The following is a 25,149-nucleotide window of genomic DNA, read 5'->3' as shown; positions in this document are numbered from 1 at the left end:
GCGTTCATGAGCAGTGAATGTGATAGATGTCCTTAAGTACACGCGCATTGTTGACAGATATATATTAGCACTTCACACAATTAAATAATTAAAGAGAGAAGATCAAAGCCATCCGGCAGGCACACCCGGTGCATATAGTGGAGGTGGATAACTCAGTATGTAGTTGCCATTGACGGGGATAAATGTCTAATCTGGGGTGCTGCCAGTAATCATTAGCTGCCAACCCTTCCAGATCAAACAGATTGGATGTCTATATCTAGCAAAAAATAATCCTTGATTGCTATAAAGAAAAAGGGTTTAAGTTGACTGTACTGTCTAACTTATAACTATGCCTTTTCTTGCTACTGTCACAATGAAATTTCCCGAATACGGGATGAATAAAGTTATCCAATCCAATCCAATAGAACAGACATATTGAATTGGATTGGCTTGGATAACTTTATTCATCCCGTATTCGGGAAATTTCATTGTCACAGTAGCAAGAGGGTGAGAATGCAGATAAAGGAGAGGCATATTAGACATAAATAAATAGGTAATGAGCAAGTTAATAAATAAATAAATATACGTGTATATATATGTATGTGTATGTATGTATATGTACACGTATGTATTATATATTTCAGCAACACGCTTATTTATTTATATATTTATTCATGTATTTATTTATTAACTTACTTATTACCTATCTATTTATGTCTAAAATTACTTTCCTATTTCTGCATCCTCACCCTCTTGCTCCTGTGACAACAAAATTTCCCGAATACGGGATGAATAAAGTTATCCAATCCAATAAATAAATAAATAAATAAGCATGTTGCTGAAATATATATATATATATATATATATATATATATATATATATATATATATATATATATATATATATATATATATATATAAGATACATAACTGTTAGAATGGGTTAAATATCTTTTAATTTCAAATAATTGGAAATTAATAAAATCCAAGTACATTTACTTCATTCATTGTAATTATGTACATTTTATTTCTAATACAATTTTATTAAGTCATAGATTGATTGATTTTTTTAAATAGTGTGGTATTAAAAGTAGTAATAAAAATCAATTTAAAACAATCGTTATTCAACTTAATAAAATAATGACTATTATTTGGAATTACACTAGATATGAAAAATACCTAAAATTTTTCGGACAAGTGATTAGCGCGTGAAGGATAGGCTCCAGCAGCCCCACGACCCTTGTGAGGATAAACTATTCAGAAAATGAATGAATGAATTATAGAGTATTTTATATTATATTTCTTATCAATTTCTTTAATTCATTTCTTTTTTTTTACCATTCCATATCCTATTGGCTGCCATTAACGGCAATAGATGACCATACTATTTTGTGTGTTTTTTCAGAGGGTTGGAACGAATTAATTTGTTTTTAATTCATTTCAACGGGAAACGTTCACTCGAGTTACGAAAAGCTCGACATACGATCTCAGTCCCAGAACGGATTAAGATCGTATGTCGAGGTACCACAGTAGATTGGACTTCCATTACCGTCAATGGCACTGAAAGATTTATTATTATGAAAGTATTAGTCCAAATCATACCCTCCTATTTACATTGGTAATTTTCTGACATATCTGGAATGTAGTTCAACCATTTCCAAAGAAGCGTGTCGGTCATTGGCTACAGAACTTTTGAAGTCTTTAATTGTAAGGAATTATGTGAATCATGCGGTTGATTTGGCTTGACTCTCATTCGTCCTTACATGACCCGACAGCTTCAATGGACTCACTTATTGTGCGTGTGACTAGGATTACAATGGCAGAACCACTCCCACATCCATGTGTAAATGATTACAATGTGGTGTGTTTGGACATAGTATTGGATGAATGGAGCCCTATTTCTTTATTTTTATTTTTTAAGGTTATTTCCTGTTTGGATAGAACAGTTGACCTAGTCTGCCTGCCAGGCGTGTAATCTAAAACCAAAAGAAAACACCCATTAATTTACTTGTTGCCAATAGAAAGAAAGGCAGTAAAAACTTCAAAAAGAAAATGTTTCTTTTTCAAAAAATATTATTTAATGCTTTTTTTTAATTTTTAAAGTTAATATATTTAGCCACCTGATGGGAGAGTGGTTCTTTCGCTTGACTTCGGTATTGCCAAGCGTGGGATTGATTCTCACTCAGTATTTATTTTTCATCATAATTTGACCATATCCAAGAAAATAATGTGTGATTTCTTCCAATTTCATAGAAAATGAAAATGATGTGCAATAATATAATGGCACTATCTATATATTTTCTGCTACTAATACAGACTTTTTTTTCAAACAAAATAAAATAATTTTCTTGATCCATTCTTAGATCGTGCAATATTTTCTATAATCAACAGGTGTGTGCAGGTGAGTGTTAATTGTCCCTTTCTGATTGGCTGTTGCCCAATTCAAGGTACACCCATCCTTAATTAAATACTCCAAAAACTGATTATTTTTCTGACCTGTTCATAGCCATTCCTCTGAAATTCTTCAAAACCAAAGATATCCAGAATTGCAATTTCAAAGGCCGGGTCACTGCAAATATAGAAAAATTAATCAAACACATTGTCATGAAAAAAGAATACAGACGCTCCCCTACTTACGAACATTCGAGTTACGAACAACTGTACATACGAACATGTCTGCAAATTGCGTTTATGTCGAAAAATGTTCGTAAGTTCGATTTTGTATTGCGCGCCTTTTTCCGAGTAGTGCTTCTTTCCGCCGCTAATACCGATGCCTGGCGCTGTGATCGCTCAGCTCACACAGCATCTACCTTCCTCTGCCCAGTTCGTTGCAATGCGGAAGTGCGTGAACGTATTTCTAGTGCGCAAAGAACCTTTTTCATTTGTATCATTTAATATCTCGTGCAGCCATTATTGACTCTTTTGTTGGTGAAAAGCGAAAGGTTTCTATTGAGGGAGGTGCAAGGAAGAGGCAAGCCATTTCATTTGAAATGAATGGCAATAATAACGAAGCTTGATGCGCGTCAGAAAGTGGTGAGCGTTGCACGCAAATACAACTTGAATCGTTCGACCGTCAGTACCATTTATAAACATAAAGATCGAGCAGCAGGACCCAAATATTGAACGTTGCACAAAGTTTGAAATCAATTGAATGATGCCACACAGTGCTACCGCATCATTTATGATGAAAAAAAGAAAACTGCAATCGTCATTAGATAGCTTCTTTCGGCCAGTTTCTAGTAAATCTCTCTCTCTCTAATGTATGTATACAGTACTGTATGTATTCTCTCCATTTTATTAAATGTTTTTTTTCAGTACAAACCAGTGTGTGTTACTTATACAAGCCTTAAACATACAAATGCACGTATATAAACCTTCAATATACTTATATAGGCCTTAAACATAAATTATAATACAAAATATAGCACTGAGCAACTTACCAACAAATTCAACTTATGAACAATCGCTCGGAACCTAACTCGTTCGTAAGTAGGAGAGCTTGTACACTGTTTTGATGTGTTTGCTTTCACTGTGTGTGCCATTGACCCCTTTAACGCTTGCTCTACATTCTCTTCTCTGCCCGTGAACAAGACAAAAACATTGCGCAAAATGTACTTGAGTTATCTGACAATGTAAGATAAGACTTGACAATAAGTAGCTCTCTCGACGGTTGCATACGTGTATCATATGACAAACATTCCCTTAAACCTTGGACGCGCATGTTATTCTATATTTTCTGTTTGTCTCTTTGGGCGTACATTCACTTCCCATCATACCAAGAAATTCTAAGTATTTGAGACCGCACTACCGGTTAAATGGTGAGGTCTGGCCTCCGGGCGCTTTCTGCGGCGGTGACGTTTTAGGAAGGCCCCCCGAAATAAATACTTTTGAGGGGAACTCAACCACTGATCCAGTAAGTGCTAATGACAGGTTGTGTAAAATTGTTAGGTGCGGTCTTGATTGACATTGCCAAAATTACGACATAATGACTTTGCAAGAGCATTAATTAACAAATGCTTACATGATACAGTGAAATGTTGACATTCTGCTTGGTGGGTTATTTCAGAGTTTGAGGACATGTGTCGTCCCACCCTTCAAATTCACATAATACCAAATGCAAAATACCAATTTATGAGAAAATGTACTTTACCGAACACCAAAACAAAAAAGGAAAATAATGCTTGGAATAGTTGTAATAAATAGCAGATAGGTCTTGAGTAACCCCTAAAATTAAAATTTTCGAGTAATCAATTTGAATCTCAAATAACACTGAAAATAATAGTTAAATGTCCTTTTTTAATACTGAAAGAGCATTTATTTTAATATGTGTAATATTTTAAAACACGTGTCAAAGTGGCGGTCCGGGGGCCAAATCTGGCCCGCCGCATCATTTTGTGTGGCCCGGGAAAGTAAATCATGAGTGCCGACTTTCTGTTTTAGGATCAAATTAAAATGAAGAGTATAGATTTATATTACATTTCCTGATTTCCCCCTTTTAAATCAATAATTGTAATTTTTTAATCATTTTTTTCTGTGTTTTCAATTCAAAAATCATTTTGTAAAATCTAAAAATATATTTAAAAAAGCTAAAATAAACATTGTTTTAGATCTATAAAAAAAACTGAATATTCAGGGCTTTTAATCCAGTTCTTTTAATCCATTTATATTTAAAAAATCTAAATATTATATCTAAAATGGTCCGGCCCACATGAAATTGAGTTGACATTAACACGGCCCGCGAACCAACCTGAGTCTGACACCCCTGTTTTAAAAGAATGGTTATTTATATCTTATTTTCATGATTAAATATAAAATTCATTTAGATTTTTTTGCCCCGGTCGCTGTGATTATGTCAAGTATTAACTGAGCATTTGACAGAAAGGTAGTGAATTACATTGTGGAAGTTGTTATGGGTTGGAGTGTGAGCCTTAAGGCAAAACCATTGTATTTTCCCCCAACAAAAGATGTTAGCAGTGCTATTTGGTGTGAAAATTATATTGTCAGTCCTCTTTATTCTATCCATGTTCAAACTTGATGTCCATTGTTCTTTTCAACACAATTTTTCATGCAAAATAGCAACACTAACCACCTCACCAAAAAATACAATCCAAAATAATTTCATAACAATTTAACAATGTATTGATTTTGATAGGTTTTTGATGATTATTTAGGGAAAAAAATCGGAAAAGTTGAAGGTTAATTTTCCAAGCATTTTCAAGCTGAGCATCTTCCAATTGGGAAATGAGTATATTTTGCAACTTGACTTTATGACATCAGCTGGTGAGCATGCACTGCAGTGATTCTGAAAGCGATAATTAAGGGGCCCGATGCCTCAAACCACATGTTCAGCTTTTCATCACAGACACAGAAGAGGCACAGGCTTTTTCGCCCATTCTAACAAATCATTACGTGAACATACAAACCTGAAATATGGGACAGATCTCAAAACAAAACCTCCATTCACACATAAACCCATTTACTGGCTTCCCTTAGCTAGTGGTCCAATCAGAAGCCAGAAAAACAAGTACAATGGCTAACTGTTGAAGATGGAATACTGTGTCAATTCAAAGGGATTCCACTCTAACATACTCTTCTGAAACTACAAATTTGCTCAAAGTTAACTAGTTACCTCCATGTTTACTCACAAATTAACGCTGTAAACTATTTTGATTGAGCATTTACTAAAAGTTAAGCGTTTTTAGGCTCACTCAGCGTGCGTAAATTTAATTGACTATAAGTATAACTCTATAATACTGGATATAACTATTATTAAAAACTAATTACGACTTGAATTACTGATTGACCAAGTAAAGGAAGATTGGGGTAGGTTTTGGTAGGACTATTACTAATGCTGACTTTACAACAATGTAATTGATTGCAGTTATTTACAAGAATCACATGATATTGATCGCAATTAACATTTTTAATCATTGCCCGACTCTAAGGATCTAATTACATAATCACTCAATTGCTTCCAGCTCATCCCAGTTCAAATGGGTTGAACACTTATTCGAATTTAAACAATGGAAAGTTACCTTATTCTGTCATCTTGTCCTTGTAGGTAGTCATTTATCCAATTGACCAAATGGCTAAAAAGTCGTCCGTAGATGGACTTGGCCAGTTGGTCCCGATACTGCTGGGCCAGCTCCACCGTATAATGTCGTGTGATGAAATCGGCTGATACAAAAGAGAACAGCTATTTATAATGAAAACACCACGGTATTCACTTTTACTATTATTGGTGACAAAAGCTACATCCAGTGGGTGGTGGACTTTCGGCTTATCACCTTCAGGGGTCGCCACTGTGTTAACGTGGAATCGTGACTCTAAATTGCGCCTAGGTGCGTGTGCGGTCGTTTGGTCGCCGGTCTTTTGGTCGCCCGGACCCAAACAACGGACGACCAAAAGACCGGCGACCAAAAGACCGACGACCAAAAGACCAACGACAAAACAAGGTAAAACAACACGGTCTAGGCATCAATAAAATCCAACAATGGCCCTGAGCTGTTTCACTGAGCGGACGTGTGAGTGTATAAGAGTTTGTATGTACATGAGTTGTCCCCTTAGGAAGGGACGTCAGTCAGGGTCTTAACAAGTTCTCCAACAAAACACAATAAAAGTACGGGAAATTTTGAGCTTTTCTTTAGCCTAATAATTAATAGGGCATTAAGTATGACTAAATAATAATTCGCAGTTTGTATTTAGGGAATTTGAGCAACAATTTTAAATGGTAATTACCAATAACCTTCCGGGCGACCAAACGTCCGGCGACCAAAAGTCCGGCGACCAAAAGTCCGGCGACCAAACGGCCGAGTACCCCGTGGAATTGCCCGTTAAATATGGCACAAATTTTATGCCGGACGCCCTTCCTGACACAACCCACAAATGTGGGAATCAAACCCGGGACACCACAACGGCAGTGGGTCTAAGACTGATTCGTCCAGTGTTTAGTTAAATTGCTGAAGAAGAAGTCAAGGAAGATGGCAAAAGATTGGACATCCTTAGTGTGTAGTGAATAAATTCTTACGGTAGGAATAGCAATGACATCGGTTAGCCCGTGTTGCTACGGATAGTTTTAGAGCAGTGGTCCCCAAACACTGGTCCCTGGACCGGTAGCGGTCCGCGAGAGACCTGGTGCCGGTCCGTCAGAGTAATAAATATTGACGTTTTCAATCTTGCCCTCCTACTTGAAAAGAGAAAAGTTGTTATAATAATAATAAATAATTGCTATTATGCTTGGACTTTTTTTGCCATCGTGGATGTCATTCGTGCACCGACCCATCCCCACATTTTGTTGTTGTCAGCCTCCCCATTAGCCGGTCTACGAGAAAATAGGAAGAGCTTTACCAGTCAGCGGTGAGAAAAAGGTTGGGGACCGCTGTTTTAGAGGACAATAAAAGTTAAGGTGAAATGAATTTTATTGTAGTTTTTTCTTGGTAACGGTAGCAACATTTTTAGGGTTTTTGTGGTTTCAGATCTGGCTGTGAACACACCTGTTGCACCCATACATGAATGAGGACGCAATTGGTTTTGCCATGATAATGAAATAAAGTGATTAAATAAATCCATCCAATTTATTGGTGTACCATCCATTTATTTTTATAGTCTCAAGCAGATTATGTTTTGTGGTTATTAATAAAACAAGTTGACAATTCTTTAGTTTATAAAATTCTTATTGACGTCAATGGGAAGCAGTCTGTTAATGGCTTATAGTCAGGTGAGGTCTGTGTTTTTACTTTTCTTTCAGTTTTAGAATTTAGGGAGTGTTATTTAGAGTCTAGCGCAGAATCTATGTTACCTTTGAAGTACTGAACATCTGAGGAGAGGGCACTGCTAAGGTCCCTGTAACACACCTGCAGCATTCCAGCCACTGTGGAAAGAAAACACAGCATTCCTTCACAAGTAATAAACATCTTATTCAAATTGAATGTCTCATCTACTCTGAGCTCATTTCCATCTGTAGAGATCAGAGTGACTATGTCTGTGACATTGTGATGACATCATACAATCCTGGCATTTGCTAAATCGATCATCGGCAGGAGAAATGATGAGGGGATTTCTCGGTGGAGCCCGAAATAAAGAAAAGGGTGACAGCGAGCCAGAATTCTTTTGCTGACCTCACGTCACCTTGACGTCAGCCGCTTACCAGCTGAGGCCATGATGTCATTTGTTTACTGCTGTGCGTGTGTGTTCTATCAGGAGGTTACTGACCTCTTTCGAGCAGCTGCGCGTCCAAAGGGTAGGCGCTATCCGTGTCTGTCGGCGCGGTGAAACGCAAATCCCCAATATGGAGCACGGCGGAGAGAAGGGTGAACACTGATTCCACTTCCTAATAGATATAGGAAGAAGGACATGCAAAAATGGACTACATTTAATACCAACAAGATAGTTAAACCTCAATCTGGCCTTTATCATATGTATTTCCAGTCTCATTTGCGGCAAATTATTTTGAACCAACCCCTATAAAACACAGGCTTATATTGTTCCTACAGTTTGTATTTGTATTATTATCATCATCTTTAAACAAAATATTAAATTGTATGCACCGGGCAGCCTGGCGGCTGAGTGGTTAGCGCGTCAGCCTCACAGTAGGACACCTGGGTTCAAATCCAGGTCGGTCCACCTGTGCGGAGTTTGCATGTTCTCCCCGGGCCTGTGTGGGTTTTATCCGGGTACTCCGGTTTCCTCCCACATTCCAAAGACATTCATTGTAGGCTGATTGGACACTCTAAAATGCGCCTAGGTACGTGTGCGGTCGTTTGGTCGCCGGTCTTTTGGTCGCCCGGACCCAAACAACGGGCGACCAAAAGACCGACGACCAAAAGACCGACGACCAAAAGACCGACGACCAAAAGACCGACGACCAAAAGACCGGCGACAAAACAAGGTAAAACAACACGGTCTAGGCATCAATAAAATCCAACAATGGCCCTGAGCTGTTTCACTGAGCGGACGTGTGAGTGTATAAGAGTTTGTATGTACATGAGTTGCCCCCTTAGGGAAGGGACGTCAGTCAGGGTCTTAACAAGTTCTCCAACAAAACACAATAAAAGTACGGGAAATTTGGAGCTTTTCTTTAGCCTAATAATTAATAGGGCATTAAGTATGACTAAATAATAATTCACAGTTTGTATTTAGGGAATTTGAGCAACGATTTAAATGGTAATTATCAATAACCTTCTGGGCGACCAAAAGACCGGCGACCAAACGACCGAGTACCCCTAGGTATGAGTGTGAGCGTGAATGGTTGTCTGTCTGCTTGTGCCCTGCGATTGGCTGGCCCCCAATCCAGGGTGTCCCCCACCACTGGCCGGAAGTCAGCTGGGATAGGCTCCAGCACCCCCCGTGACCCTAGTGAGGGTAAAGCGGTTCAGAAAATGAGTTGAGTACACTGTATACTGTAGTGCAAATTAGTGCAGAATTTTCTTTTTAACGAGAAGACATAGATGACACGGTTCATACAGAGTTAAAAAAATAAATAACATAACATTACATAACATAACATAAATGTACCACCAGGTAATACCTGCTTGTTAAAACCAATAGCTTGCAAGGCTTGCTTAACAGCTGAGAGACGCTCTCCGCTCTCAAGAGATGCTGCAACTACAGGTTGGTTCTCACCTGGATGCTCTCCAATAAGATACCTTCCCCCAAGAAAAAAATAAAATACATTAGTTCATTAACTAATTTGATGCAATTGACGGCAATAGACATTTGAGTCAATTGAACTGGGAAAGACTGGCAGTGATTGAATGATCACTGCTTGCCCCTCCCCGTTTTAATAGATTAGACGCATATCGCCGTCAATGGCACTGAAACAAACAGATTGCACGTCTATTGATATCAATGGAACACACATATGAGCCAAAGTGTTATTGAGGTAAAGTGCACTTTTCTCCTCAGGGGACATCCCTTCAGCTATCAGGTAGAAGATGTTGAAGTTGTATTGGTGACGAGGACAGTGGACAACACGGGACTTCTCCAGCATATAGGTGTCCACACGTGCTGTAATATAAAGTGATGAGGAAGACAAAGATGCCATTATACAGTATTTATTGGTCAAACCAAGTTGGAGGAAAGTAGGTGAGCACTGTTGGATAAATGAAATTGTACTTCTCCCTGTTGGAGCTTTATGGAATTGCACATATAATAAAAGAAAACGTAGTATTGTTAATACTATTATAATATTAATAACAATGATTATAAGCATTTTAATAAGGCACACTGAAGACATGAGAGATATCCATATATTTTTACAAAATTGTGTTAAAAAAATGGAAACAACGGAAAGATATTTTGATAAAAGCTAAATGTGGCTGGTGACTTTTTTGTGTAGTGAATTCTAAATATATGGAATTTTATCATGAATACATTTTTAATTTTGATAAATAGCAGTAAGAGTAGCAACATCAAAGTGAGAAAATAATAGTTGTACTATTTCAACACTGTTTAGTTGTTAGTTAACATAATGTCAAGAATAATGAACAGGAGCAAACACCTGTAAAATCTGTAAAAATAAATAAAAAATAAACAATACAATTATTCTTTTTAAAAATGAAAAAAAACGCTCATCATCAACCTAAATAATTAACCAACAATAAAAGAATCCATTCAAATAATAAATAAAACTGAAAAAGATGGGGAAATGTGTCAGGAAAAAAATTCAGGGCAAACAATAATATACGTAATAATAAACTAAAAAATGCAAGAAAAATGCAACAAATAATAAAATAAAACAAAAAGGTAAATAATATAATGAACAAATGTATCAAATTCAAATATGTTAATAGACCTCTGCTATTTTGTTCCATTAGATTGTCTTCTACATGTATACAAAAAAAGAAAATAAAAACATGATTTTCCATGAAGTTATTTCTTACCTCTGAGCAGGATCCTCCTTTTCTCACAATATTGTATACTTAGCATCTTAATAAAGCGACTGGAGTTCTTGTTCTTTTCCGTTTTTGCGTGCCCAAAAGCTTCCAGAATACAATTAACCTGCATCATAAAAATAAAAAAAACTGCAATTACAGAAGCAACTTTCTTCACCTTTTATTTTCGCCACCAGACGTCAGTATTTATCTATAAACTGCCTATTTGTTCAAGCACACTGTATCACACTGTATTAGTCCATCCAAGGCTTAAATGATATGGGAGCACACTGACCCAGATTTCGCCTTCTAAAGGATGACTTCATAGTGAGCTACATGCTTTGAATTATAATTTTTTACAATGCCACTGACGGCAATAGACGTCTCATCCTTTCGTACTCAAAGAGACTGGCAGTGCTCCTAGTCCTTCCCAGTTTAAAAATATTAGACGCCTACTACTGTCAATGGCACTGAAGAATGATCCTAGTAAAAAAAACTTACATGTTTCATCCGGGATTCCAGTGCAAAGCCTTTAGGGGTGGATCTGACTGTCAGGTGTCGTATAATGTGTTTACAGGCCTCTGTTTTCCCTGAACCACTTTCACCACTAAAAAAGGCACGAAAAGAAAGCTTGGTAAAATTGGGAGGAATCTGCAGAACATTTGTTTTTGTTTTTCCTCAAACGTCCATCTAAAAACATAGGCTCTCTTGGCATTGTGTCATAAGTAAATGTTCCCTTTGGCAGGTTCTAACTAGAATGACAATTGTGGTGCTTTTTATTTGTTCAATAACGTTAAAAGTTGTTATTTTGTTGTCTGGGTTTGTAAAATCAAGTCGCAAAAAAAGTAGTTCGACAAGAACTTAAGCAAAAACACTATATTTCGCAAACATAAACACATCACTGTCTTAAAATAATTATTGTATTCAGTGGTTTCTAAACATTTTTGCAGCGTCTCCCTTCTGAAATGAAATTGTTTTCGCATCCTCCCACATTCACACTCACGTTTCTAGCAAATATAAAATTGAAAGAAAATCTGAGGATTTATACCTTATGTAAAAAAAAAAGAATAAATAAAATGTAATATTAGCGATTTTTTAATTAAAGCACTAAAAAATAAAGATGAAAGACAATATTTATTGTTGGTTCATTTTTGTTGGTTCATGAGGTAAGACTAAATAAAATAATTAAAATTAAAACTACAATACCATGCAAACTTCCTCTATTTGTTTTACATTAAAAATAGCCACTTTTTAGTGCACAATGTAAACACAGTGAATAATACAGTAAATAAGAAAATATTTGCTATCAAGAGAATCCAAAAAGACTATCGTATTTTTTGGACCATAACTCTCACCTGAAGATAAGTCGCACCAACAAAAGAATGTACTATGAAAGGGGGAAAAATATATATGTCGCACTGGAGTATAAGGTGGACTTTTAATTTTTCAGAAACCAAGAACAAACATTTTTTATTAAATAACTATAGTTTAAAAGCACAAAATAAGCTGTTGTAGGGGTCAGAGTGAAAAAAAGATAAAATATATACCGTATTTTCACGACTATAAGGCGCACTGCATTATAAGGCGCACCCTCAATGAATGACACATTTTAATTTTTTTTCCATATAAAGCACACTGGATTATAAAGCGCCCTGTCTATTTTGGAGAAAAATTAAGACTTTTAAGTGCGCCTTATAGTCGTGAAAATACGGTAAGTCGCAGGCCTAGTCAAAATACCCAAAAAGTGCAGCTTATAGTCTAGAAAATACGCAGTATGGATTTTTAGGTCAACGATGAAAACAAAATAAACTGATTATAAAAATAGCTGTCAATGAATGGTAGCATCCTTATTTAGAAGACATACTAATGGCCCTCTGAAAGAAACCATAACTACAATGACTGGGGCGAATTTGACGTCATTTTTACATTTTTGGGTTATGGCACAGCGATAATGAGGCCATTTCATGCTCATATGTTTCTCACAAAAGTAGATGTCATCAGTTTTAGTCATCCTGAGGTTTCATTATTCATCAGCCAAAGCTCGCCCACCCACTCTTCATTAAAACCACCAACCTATAGTCCCCCACCCCCTGCTTATCTCATAACCTGCTCCAGTGATCAGCACAGCCCACATACTGTTCTCGGCACCCGAAGCTCCTTGTATGACATACGGTATAGCCACCATCCTTGTCGTGATACATCCATACATAGCGTTGGCAGATGGCCGCATAAGGTCATAAGACCGCGGAAGGTCAGAGAACCTCTCTAATGAGTGTGAGGTCCAAAGGCCTTATTCCTCTGGTAATTTCTTTGAGCGACTGCTAGATTTCAAGGGCGTTTTGGTTAGCATACGGACGGACCTCAGAGATTATGACCGTTGAATCTAGAGTCAGAAGCTGTTCTGACAAATGAAGACGCATTACTCATTGGTTGCCAGTAACCGCAATAGATGGCCAAATTCATTTTGACTAGGATGTGCTAGAACACGGGTCAAAGTGGCGGCCCGGGGGCCAAATCTGGCCCGCTGCATCATTTTGTGTGGCCCGGGAAAGCAAATCATGAGTGCCGACTTTCTGTTTTAGGATCAAATTAAAATGAACAGAATAGATGTATATTAAATTTCCTGATTTTCCTCCTTTTAAATCAATAATTGTAATTTTTTAATCATTTTTTTCTGTGTTTTAGTTCAAAAATCATTTTGTAAAATCTAAAAATATATAAAAAAGCTAAAATAAACATTGTTTTAGATCTATAAAAAATGAATATTCAGGGCTTTTAATCCAGTTCTTTTAATCCATTTATAAAAAAAATCTATCTGTCGTGAAATCGAGTTGACGTTAACGCGAACCACTAGCACACCCCTGTGCTAGAAGCAATCGAATGGCAAATACAAATGAGGTTCCTATAATGCTTTACAAACCTGGCGGGCCGCCAGGTTTTTCTTAAGTTACCAGGTGTTAAAACATTCACTCGCTCATTCATTGTCTGACCCGCTTATCCACACAAAGGTCATGGGGTTGCTGGAACCTATCCCAGCTGACTTCGGGCACCAGACGGGGGACATCCTGAATTGGTGGCCAGCCAATCGTAGGGCACGACGATACGGACAACCATTCACGCTCACACTCATCGATAGGGGCAATTTACAGTGCTCAACCAGCCTACCATGCATGTTTTCGGAATATTTGAGTACCCAGAGCAAACCCACGGAAGCCCGGGGAGAACATGCAAACTCCACACAGGAGGAACGGCCTGGGATCGAACCCAGGACTCCAGAATTGTATGAAAAATATTTGAGCACCATTATAAGAAGTCTTGTGACCCAGTGGAAAGTACAAAGGCAACATTTTACATTCGATATGTAAACAAATATTTCCCAGCTCTTTGCCACTGCATAAAATAATACTGTATTTTGTGAGTTTGTTAAAACTGCATTTTGTGTTTGATTTATTTAATAAAGGGACACTAAGACTGCATTTTTTTAAAGACAACGTTTGAGAATAAATTAATAAATGTTTAAAAAACCACAAGTCAAAATTCAAACTTCAATTTTCTAGTTATTTTTTCGCAACCAATAAAATTGTAATTAATACATTGAAGTTCCACCTGTAATTTGTATTGATCGACCAATTCTTGAAATTTATGAAATAGCCCCAGATGATTGGCTAACTAAAATAACGGTGTGCCATTAATTGTCAACATTTTAGACCATGCACAATTTCTGTATCTTTTTGAAAAATAGAAAGCAAAACCAGAAAGCTCCTTCTGAGTATTGTAAAGTAGTGAGAAAAGACTACAAAAGTCAGGAGAAAAAAGGTCAATGCCCTTACATATAAGAAAGATGGATGGCCTGCGGCCCAAGTGCATTCACTCACTGCCAGATTGGTTAGAACTCAGCAGAAATGTTAAAGCAAAGCCCAAGCCGAGTGTAATTGCAATCAAGGAGCCGCCACCATTCAACAAGCGTGACACCTCAACGCTCTGAACACACATTCAGCAAGTGTTTGCTTATCTCTCAGTGGAATTTTTAATAGCTTGGGAGCAAAGCCATGATTTCATCAAAAGCTGAGATATGGGACAGTACCTTGAAATTATTTAATTTAACACTTTCATGCACAAATTATGACTTTTTTGTTCATGTTTTTATTACATTTATTGCACAGAGGGAAAGAGGGTCCAATTACCTTCCACAGGAGAATATTTTACAGCCCCCATTTTGACACTAATACTAATTGTAGTACTATTAGTATTACTATTATGTATATATGTATATATATGTGTATATATATATGTGTATATATATATATGTGTATATATATATGTGTATATATATATATGTGTATATATATATATATATATATATATATATATATATATATATATATACGTATACGTATACTAGTGCTCTCAGTTAAAAGTCTTAATAACGACATGAAGCAAATTTCCTTATCCCTGGTTAAAATGAATTCATGATGTCCCATTATTATTATTTTTTAACAATTAATTGCTTGACAACAGATTCGGTTTAAAATTCTGGTTGTCAGGCAATACACAATTTTGTTATTTAATGGCACAAACGGGGCATGCTGAAGGGGAATGATGAATGTGACTGGTCTGGCCTCTTGGGGCGACCCATTATTACTATGAACCTCCAGCCTAGAAGCTCTAGTTCTTAATTCTTCTTCTTACTTTTATCGTGGGAGCCTGAAGATTACTTTTGGGGGGGAAAACTACATAGAGGATCAGGGCAAAATCTCTGCTCTCAGGTGAAACTTAATTTGGGGTTTTAAAGGCCAAAATGATGCACGGTGAGGCATGGTGATGAGCATGAACTCAGCTGACTATGGACCTCTACCCTGAAGGCTCCGTGAACCTTTGATCTCAGAAGTCTTTAGGTGGACGTGCTAACCACTCTTCAACCATACCATCATCTTTAGTTATTTGAGAAAAACTTGTAAGGTTACCCCATTCTTGAGGCATAAATTATGATTACTGGTCCGCATATTGATCTACTCCTGTGTTAATTGGTGTATTTAAAACAATTTTGCATTTTGAAAAAATGATTTAAATAAATGGGATTATTTGCAAGTCAACTATGGACTGGATGCAATAATTTCATTCGGCTGACGTTACCTCAGGATGAAACATTGGGGTCTTCTCTCCTGGAGCATCATATGGTAAGCTCTCTCTGCCAATGAGAAGATGTGAGGGGGCAGAGAGGAGCAGAGGCGTCCTGTGGAGCTCACGTACAACTGGCTCACCTGAAACAGACAAACACACAAAGTTAAATAACTTATCATCTTGCCATCTTATCATGTCTGGCGCTATTTTATTGTGTTCTGGACTTTTTCTATACTGTTTGTTCCCCTTGGAATTATTGGCCAAGAATTTCAAAGTAGTAGGAGGTATTGAAATGTCAGTAGCAAATTCGGAGACAATTTGGAAATTCATGGGCGAGCAGGTTGGACGCCACTACAAGTCAAAAGGTGACAGACTGTGAACAGATGACGTTGTGACATATGTCCAAGCACCCGCCAGAGTGGATGAAGCTTGTCCAAAGCAAGTGCAGTTCTCATTCAATGATGAATGATGTATATTCTGTAATTTATTGCGCTTTATTTAAGATTGGGCCGTGGCTCCATCCTTGATTTCTTGGTGCATAGTCAGGCTTAGGTTGTGCATTGCTGACAGGAAGAATGAATTATTTATCAGCCACAAGGTCCATTTCCATGTTTATGTTTATACTAGACAGGCAACATCCGTTATGGTGTAACTTTGAATGTGTACTCCTTACAGTCTCCCATATCCGAATCAGAATGCAATTTGTTATGGTATTTGTGGTTTTACTTTTTAGATGAAACTTACAAAAGGAGGTTAAGAAATTAGTTCCACATTTCTGTTTTTCTCTATGGTTTTGTTTAAAATAACACAAAAATGATTACAGGGATTGGTATGAAACTTGCTGGATATGTTTGTTATATGATATGGAAGTGATTCAGTTTTAGGGTCATTAGGTTAAAGCAGTGGCGGTCCGTGCATTTTCTCGTAGCGCCTTCAATGGGTAAAATCCACTTCTTAGCAGCATTTAATGATTAAATACAAATACTGGAGCTTTTCAGACATTACAACCGGGTCGAGGGTGATTTTCCCGGGGAAAGACAGCGATGAACGTCAATGGCGAAACGGCAATAATTGCGCTAAAATGCGGTAAAATCCACTTCATAGCAGCATTTAGTGATTAAATGCAAACACTTTTCAGATATCAGAACCGGGCCCACAATTGAAATATTATTTAGGAATATAGCCATATTTTACTCACAAAAATCCTTTTTAACTGTACACAATATCCATCCTCCTTTCTTTCTTCCTTCTTTTCTATCGCCATCGAAGCTAAAGCTGAAGTCAAGCCTGTCCTGTCGTATTTCTGGCATAGTCCGTCTTGAAAATGGCTTTAAATCAACACAACAATATATTTGCGTGTGCAGTTGGCTCCAAATACAGTTTGGTAGCTATGGCTAATCACGAGCCAATCATAGTTGGTGAAAGCGATGACGTATCCCTACGCCTGCGACAATACATTGTAGTGTTGCCAACTCGAAATCTGATTGGTTAAAGCAACAGTCTTATCGACGCATGTTTAATGCAGTAGAGCCCGCAGAACTGATTGTGAAGGCCTTGAGGCAGATTTCTGACCCTGGCAACAAATAATAGTTTGGTAGCGCTGGCTAATCACTAGCCAATCATAGTTGGTGAAAGCGATGACGTATCCCTACGCCTGCGACAAGGCAATGACGTATCCATACGCCTGCGACAATGCATTGTGGTGTTGCCAACTCGAAATCTGATTGGTTAAAGCAACAGTCTAATCGACGTTTGTTTAAAGCGGCAGAGCCCGCAGAACTGATTGTGAAGGCCTTGAGGCAGATTTCTAACCCTGGCAACAAATAATGGCTGAAATGTGATTGGTTAAATGCTTCAATATGAAAACACACATCTGGAAGCAGTGCAACCAGGGGGGAAAGCAATGAAAGGAAGCTAACTGACAATTTGGAATTATTTAATAAGTATTGATGGACAAAATATAATATAGGATTCAGATATTTCTTAGGCCAGCAGAGAAGGCCTTGAAGGCCCTGACGGTCCGCCACTGCGTTAAAGGTCACAGAGGTCAGAAAAGAAAGTTTGTAATCACTTGATAATGGACTAGCCGACTCAATTCTTTCAGTTCAGATAATTATTGACATGCAATCATATTGCTCGTTTCAGCCCTTTGCTGTGAATTCAAATTAATTTGTCACTAGTAGACATCCAATGGGAGGAAGTTCATTCACTGCCAGCTTGGGCATCTTTCACCGTCTTGGCTGCCAATGAGTAAATAAATTAATGTATTATTATTTTTAAACCTCATCTGCTAACACTTGTTGAAAGCTTACCAGAGTTGAATAGATGGGCAGCGCTTTGTTTGGGTTGACAAGCAAAAGAATGTGTCCAATATAAGTCTGCAAGAGAGACAAAATAAAAGAAAATATATGTCTGTATCACATAAAGTTGTGTATGCATGTGTCACAAAATACATTCAGGAAATGTGAAGATATTTGAGGAGGTATATATTTGAAGAAGTACATATAACTCGTGGTGCACCTCTGTTGGACACAAATGAGCCACAAATGACTGGCAAAAGCCCACTTACCCTTGCTGGTTAAAGGCAAGCACCCTAGTTTACGCATTGTCTGAGAGGGAAAACGACTAGCTAACAATCAAGTCATTGTTAATAATGGCTGTCCACAGCTTCAATTGCTTTTCTCCTGGGGGGTGGGGTTGAGAAATGTAATCGACCCTGGTTGTTGGCAGCCGGTGAAAGAAATTTCATCAAAAGTGTCAATTCTGACCACCCTGCTGGGAGCATATGGAGACTTTGCTGTCTTTGTCCCTCACTCCATTTCAGTGCCAAGTATGTTTTTTTATTATAGGAAGACAGTAGTATGGAGTCTGGCAATAAATACAGTATTTTCATCAATATTTATTTATATATTTCAGTTTAGATTTATTACTTTGCTTGTTTTGATTTTTATTGATTCATTCTGATTGTTACCATTAATTCAATTTATTCTTTAAATGTTTTTGTGTGATGTATAAACATACTGTTATTTATTGTTGTTACTATAGTTGTCTATACACTGGAGCGTCGGTTTTCAAACGTCCCAGACTTCGAACAAACCGGCATTTGAACAAAAAGTTTTAGATTGTTTTTGCTTCTGATTTCGAACGAAAATTCTGAACTTGAACGGCCCCGACAAAAGCCAGAAAACATAACATGCGTGTCCCGACTAGCTGAAGCACGACCCGCTTTGTTATCAGGCAAAGAAGGCAAGTGGAAATAGTAAGGCTGCTGGTCCTGAAAAAAGGAAAATTGTATGTAAAACTGTCAAAAACTTATTTAAAGTGCCCATTTTTTTAGGCTTAGAAGACATTATTTCTTTTTCCATTAATTCTAATGGGAAATAGCGATTAAAATTTTGAACAAATCACTTCTCGAACAGCCTTCTGGAACAGATTATGATCAAGAACTGAAGTACAACTGTATTGTCATGAGGGATGAAAAGAGCTATTCTATTTATGATCCTATTCTATGTACCGTATTTATCATTAACCATAAAAAATATTGATATTTTGATAGTTAATTTTTTTTTCCTAAAATTATGTCACCTTGGACACTCTAAATCAAGGGTGTCAGACTCGGGTTGGTTTGCGGGCCGTGTTAACGTCAACTCGATTTCATGTGGGACGGACCATTTTAGATATAATATTTAGATTTTTTTCATAAATGGATTAAAAGAACTGGATTAAAATCCCTGAATAATTAGTTTTTTATAGATCTAAAACAATGTTTATTTTAGCTTTTTTTTAAATATATTTTTACATTTTACAAAATGATTTTTAAACTAAAAACACAGAAAAAAATGATTAAAAAATTACAATGATTGATTTAAAAGGGGGAAAATCAGGAAATCTAATATAAAGCTATACTCTTCATTTTAATTTGATCCTAAAACAGAAAGTTGGCACTCATGATTTACTTTCCCGGGCCACACAAGATGATGCGGCGGGCCAGATTTGGCCCCCGGGCCGCCACTTTGACACTCTAAATTGTCCCTAGTTATGAGTGCGAGTCTGAATGGTTGTCCGTCTCCTTGTGCCCCGCGACCCTTATGAGGATAAAGCAATTCATAAAATGAATATATGAATCAATTAATTATCTCACCATGTTTCATTTTCACTTTTAATTTTTTTGTTATTTTATTAATTATTGGTTTATTTTTTAAAGAATTCAGGTCAATATTTATTTCAACATTTATTTTTTCATGTCCATCTTTCATTCATTTAAAGGTTCATTTCTCTTTTATTAAAAATTCAGGTCTTTTGTGCGTGTGTTTTTTTTTTTACTCCTCCATACAAGAGAATAGTGTTAGGGAACTATCTTATTCACATGGTGATTACATATCAGCTTAGTTTCCAAGGCATTTAAATTTGAGGCTGACTTGAATGCATTTTTGTGACACAACTGGATCCCGATGCGTGAATGTGTCGTTTCCCCCTTAAGGAGAAATTACACCTCAGTTGCATCAATCAGGCTGGGACATCATCGTGATTGCAGCATTTTACCCAGCATGGTTATTTTCTAGTCACATACAATAACTCCTGAAAACCTGGTTCTCTATTGTATTAGGCACAACTGCCATATCCAGAGTAAGGTCTTACGTATATTTGGTTGTTGCCAAAACGCTTCTGCATCTCGTAGAGCAAGCCGCTGTCGGTTAGCTCGCTGAGGGACGCCAGGTCGTCATTAGGCGCTGGAGGCATTAACTTCACCTGAAAAGAAAACGCAGTGAGAATTGTATACAGACACTACCATGCTTAAACTTGAATGCTCCACGATAGAGCATTACCTCACCTAAAATGTCATCAAATTGAAATAAAATACACATAAAAGCCTCACTTGCATCGTAGCACACTCTAAATGTGTTTTCTTTTGAAATATGGCTTAACTTTTTGTTCTGTAATGACAGTATCAGAAGCCATAAAATCTTCATAGCGGCCAAAGATTTCTGGTAGCAGCTAGTTTTGTTATAGCAAACTGTGGATTTTATTATTATTATTATTATTATTATTATTATTATTATTATTATTATTATTTTTAAACAAGATGTAGCCCTCTCAAGTCACCACGGGAAGTAGCAGGGCCTCACATGGGGTACTAAAGGAATACAATTTACCCCAAATTCTGACATTAGCCCCTAAACATAGTGATACATTTCTACCTGATGGTGTAGTGTTCATTTGCATGACTTCAGTGCGAGCAGCGTTCAATCGAAACCCCTTTTTAAGAAAGGATCGGATCATTTTGGACTAGATCAGCGGTGGGGAACACGCGGCTCTCGAGCTGCATGCGGCTTCTGGCCAAAATGAATGCGGCTCTTTGCTTTTTATCATATTTTCTATATATTGTGGCTCTTTGCCTCGTTTCATGTTTCTCTTATTTTTATTCTCTCTTACAACAGACTCAAATTCATCAGGGCCCATTGAAAACAAATACTAAATTATATGTTATTATATTTTTTGCAAGGAGAGGAAAGTGTTATGATCAACAATATGGTTTGTGTGTTTTTGTGTGCGGGTCTGTTTGTTTTGGCAGGTCACTGCGGGCGTGGCTTTTTGACTTTTACAGTTTAAAATGTTGGCTCTTTTTGTCCAACTTGTTTGCCACCCCTGTACTAGATGGTATGTGTCCCTGTGTGGAGGATCTGATTACCTGCTCTAGTTTACTTGTCCCTGAGCTAAAAAGGCCACCCCGGGCGTCATCCAGCGAGGGCTTCCGATTGAGCCCCACGCCTGCCTCCCGGAACATGGCCCACTTCTCCAGAAAGCTGTCTCGTTTTGACATGGAGAGGCCAAGTGGGCTCCTGTAAGATAAGAAAAAGTCCATGTAACTTACTGGCTGCCACTGATGATGCAGGGTCTCCAATTCATTTGCACTGGGAATGTTCATTCCCACTCGCAGTCCAAATGAATTAGACGTCTAGCTCTGTCAGTGGGACTGAAAGTTGACCGTTCACAGCCATTCTTCCCAGTTTAAATGAATTGCATGTCTGTTATGATCAATGTAGGCAGGAGGTAGATCAACTGAGCTCCAGGCACTGTTATCACCATATGAAAATCATACACTCGAAAACAATACTCCAAAAAATATTCTTTACCATTTTTATACTACATGAAGAACCCAAATTAAATGTCTTCGATGAACTCTCAGTGCCATTGATGATAGATATCCAGTCATGTGGCTATTAAAAACTATATTAAACACAAATGAGGTAATCACTACTACACATCCAATTAATTTGAACTGGCAGCGACTAAACATGTTAGCAAGGAAAATGCTAAATTGCAAGTACTACAAAATCTAAATTTACCCCATGATAACAAAATTTTGGTAACCTGCGGGTACAAGATTTTAGGATCGATACCTTTTTTTTTAAATTTATTTTTCAATAATTTTGTTACACTTGTACACTGGAACTGCCAATAAATTCTTCATTCATTTTTGACAACCCTACTTACAGATTTTTGACAGGCGTGTTGAGGTCATGTGATCCGTTATCATAGCGTTGGTCCGTTGGGAACAGAGGGGTGGAGGGATCCTTTACTCTTTGGAGCCAGTTTACCTCGCTGCTCACAAGAATGTTGGCAATGTGCTCTGATGCAGCAATGTCTGAAAATTAGAACATGAGCTAAAAACAATTTGACATCAGCCCAAACAAAAAAATCTAAGTACTACTTCAACAGATTTCTATATGTTATGTAACCTGTGGAGTGTTCTGAAGTGGAAATATTTTACACCCAAGCACCACTTAGGGTGTTATTGGACACGGAGGCTTCATTGCGGCTGACGACCCCCTCGACTCCCATCACTTATATCCGTTCATCATATAGAAGCCAAAGAATGGATGGAGGGCTCTAACGGTGAAAGATGGGGAGGGGGGTCGTCAAAGTCTCTCAGGGGTTGTCTCTTTCGTGCTTGTTCTCGGCACACAAGCTAGAAGCACCAGCTATTGATTTTAGCCAGAGAGAAGCATGCACTTAATGGTCAAACAAAGATGGTGTCTCTCCTCCCATTGGTGATTTTTTTGGGTCAATATATAGTGTTAGAAATTCATATATTGATTATTCTCATTCGTGCATATGTTTGTTTTACCTGAGGGCTTGTCTTGGTTGCAGTTCAACAGTGTAGGGTTTGCTCCATGCCTCAAGAGTTGATTAACAATGCTTGTCTGTAGAAAAAGGTGTAAACGGTCATTTATATTACCTTTGGGCATGAAAAGGGTAGAAATGTTTAACAATTAATGCATTTACACATTTTCCCATACAGTTTTTGTACAAATTCAGACCAAAAAAAGTAAAACTTGGAAATAAACATTTCTCTGAAACACATTTGGAAAAAATATATAGTAAAATCATACCATTAGAGCATAACCAATTTTGTTTCAACGAATGACATTTTACAATCAGATATATTAAAACTAACCGTTAAAATCAATGAAAATTGTCTTAAATTGAGGTTAATCACGGGTGGTTTTGACAGATTTAAATCGGAGTAATAATAAGACTATTCTTATTTCGCGACGATGATGGTGGTATGCAAGCTCTGTTAAGAAAACTCAGCATATGCTGGTTTCTGTACCTGCAAAAACAACACAAAACACGACTAAATTCAACAGAATTTTGTTGAAACCAGTACCAAAAGACAAAAAAAAGCAGCACCTCGCTGCATTTCTTCTGTTTTGGTACTGGTATTGCTCGTTTGTTGTTTCACACCAACTGTCAACATACCAGCTTGACCTGTGACACTGTTAGGCTGGCATTTAAATGACAAGGACATTCCTGTCATTTATACATACGTAGCTGTCACATTGATTATGTTAATTTAGACCAAGGGTATCAGACTCGGGTGGGTTCGCAGGCCGCTTTAACGTCAACTTGATTTCACGTGGGCCGGACCATTTTAGATATAATATTTAGATTTTTTTTATAAATGGATTAAATGAACTGGATTAAAAGCCCTGAATATTCAGTTTTTTATAGATCTAAAACAATGTTTATTTTAGCTTTTTTAATATATTTTTAGATTTTACAAAATGATTTTTGAACTAAAAACACAGAAAAAATTGATTAAAAAATTACAATTATTGATTTAAAAGGGAGAAAATCAGGAAATTTAATATACATCTATACTCTTTATTTTAATTTGATCCTAAAACAGAAAGTCGGCACTCATGATTTACTTTCCGGGGCCGCACAAAATGATGCGGCGGGCCAGATTTGGCCCCCAGGCCGCCACTTTGACACATGTGATTTAGATGGTCAAATATATGAGTGAAATCTTTCTATCGAACGTCATTATACAAGAGAGAAACTCATAAATCCATATGTCCATATATAAATGTCCTAACCTGTGGCTTATAGTTGTGTATACAGTATTTCTTTGTCAGTTTCATGAAACGTGGGTGGTGCGACTTATAGCCATGTGCGCTCAATAGTGTAGTAAAATGAATAACCAAAATAGCTTTTATGATGTGTGTAATGCAAAATCCAGTTACTCAGCACTTTGACTGTAGCAGCTGTCCAAAGTTGAATGTGGAACAACGTCCACTATCAGCTATGCCCAAGGTCTATAAATACCAAAATAGACGTCACTGACATCTCAACCTTCTGGAGGACGCACGAGGACAAGGAAAAGGTCTCTTGGACCGGCTGACCCCCTAACTGTGTTTTAGGATCAAATTAAAATGAAGAGTATAGATGTATATTACATTTCCTGATTTTCCCCCTTTTAAATCAATAATTGTAATTTTTTAATCATTTTTTTCTGTGTTTTTAGTTCAAAAATCATTTTGTAAAATCTAAAAATATCGAAAAAAAAGCTAAAATAAACAAGTTTTAGATTTATAAAAAACTGAATATTCATGGCTTTTAATCCAGTTCTTTTAATCCATTTATTTAAAAAAATATCTAAATATTATATCTAAAACGGTCCGGCCCACGTGAAATCAAGTTGACGTTAAAGCGGCCCACGAACCAACCCGAGTCTGACACCCTGCCCTAACAGACGGAATAATCATTTGTGACAAAGAATCTTCATTTAAATATCCGATTTTTAAATGAATCAGGGGCTTCCTATTCCCCTATCTCTCAAATGTAACTTCATCATAAATTGAGTTAATCTACACTCTGGAGCAGTGCTCTG

At 37.2% G+C, this 25,149-nt stretch overlaps 1 protein-coding gene across 6 annotated transcripts in view; it reads right to left on the bottom strand.

Annotated features, from left to right (window-relative positions):
- Positions 1-25,149, bottom strand: part of myo16 (myosin XVI) — a 99,411-nt gene that overhangs the window by 38,991 nt on the left and 35,271 nt on the right. For all 6 annotated transcript variants that reach the window (XR_013304684.1, XM_077617754.1, XM_077617753.1 and 3 more), the window contains exons 8-21: positions 23,101-23,176; positions 22,467-22,617; positions 21,661-21,811; positions 20,610-20,720; positions 18,284-18,349; positions 15,984-16,111; positions 11,352-11,457; positions 10,860-10,977; positions 9,837-9,984; positions 9,506-9,623; positions 8,191-8,308; positions 7,778-7,849; positions 6,015-6,156; positions 2,476-2,548 (exon numbers count right to left, since the gene is read on the bottom strand). Coding sequence is in view for 5 of the 6 variants with exons in the window: in XM_077617754.1 (XP_077473880.1) it covers positions 2,476-2,548; positions 6,015-6,156; positions 7,778-7,849; positions 8,191-8,308; positions 9,506-9,623; positions 9,837-9,984; positions 10,860-10,977; positions 11,352-11,457; positions 15,984-16,111; positions 18,284-18,349; positions 20,610-20,720; positions 21,661-21,811; positions 22,467-22,617; positions 23,101-23,176 (1,578 nt within the window). In the remaining variant the exon portion in view is untranslated. The remainder of the gene's footprint in view (positions 1-2,475; positions 2,549-6,014; positions 6,157-7,777; positions 7,850-8,190; positions 8,309-9,505; positions 9,624-9,836; positions 9,985-10,859; positions 10,978-11,351; positions 11,458-15,983; positions 16,112-18,283; positions 18,350-20,609; positions 20,721-21,660; positions 21,812-22,466; positions 22,618-23,100; positions 23,177-25,149) is intronic.

The sequence above is a fragment of the Stigmatopora argus genome, chromosome 13 (assembly GCF_051989625.1).
Source record: "Stigmatopora argus isolate UIUO_Sarg chromosome 13, RoL_Sarg_1.0, whole genome shotgun sequence".
NCBI classification, from domain to species: domain Eukaryota; kingdom Metazoa; phylum Chordata; class Actinopteri; order Syngnathiformes; family Syngnathidae; genus Stigmatopora; species Stigmatopora argus.
Note: the sequence above shows the minus strand (reverse complement) of the source record. Positions and strands in the feature narration are given on the sequence as shown.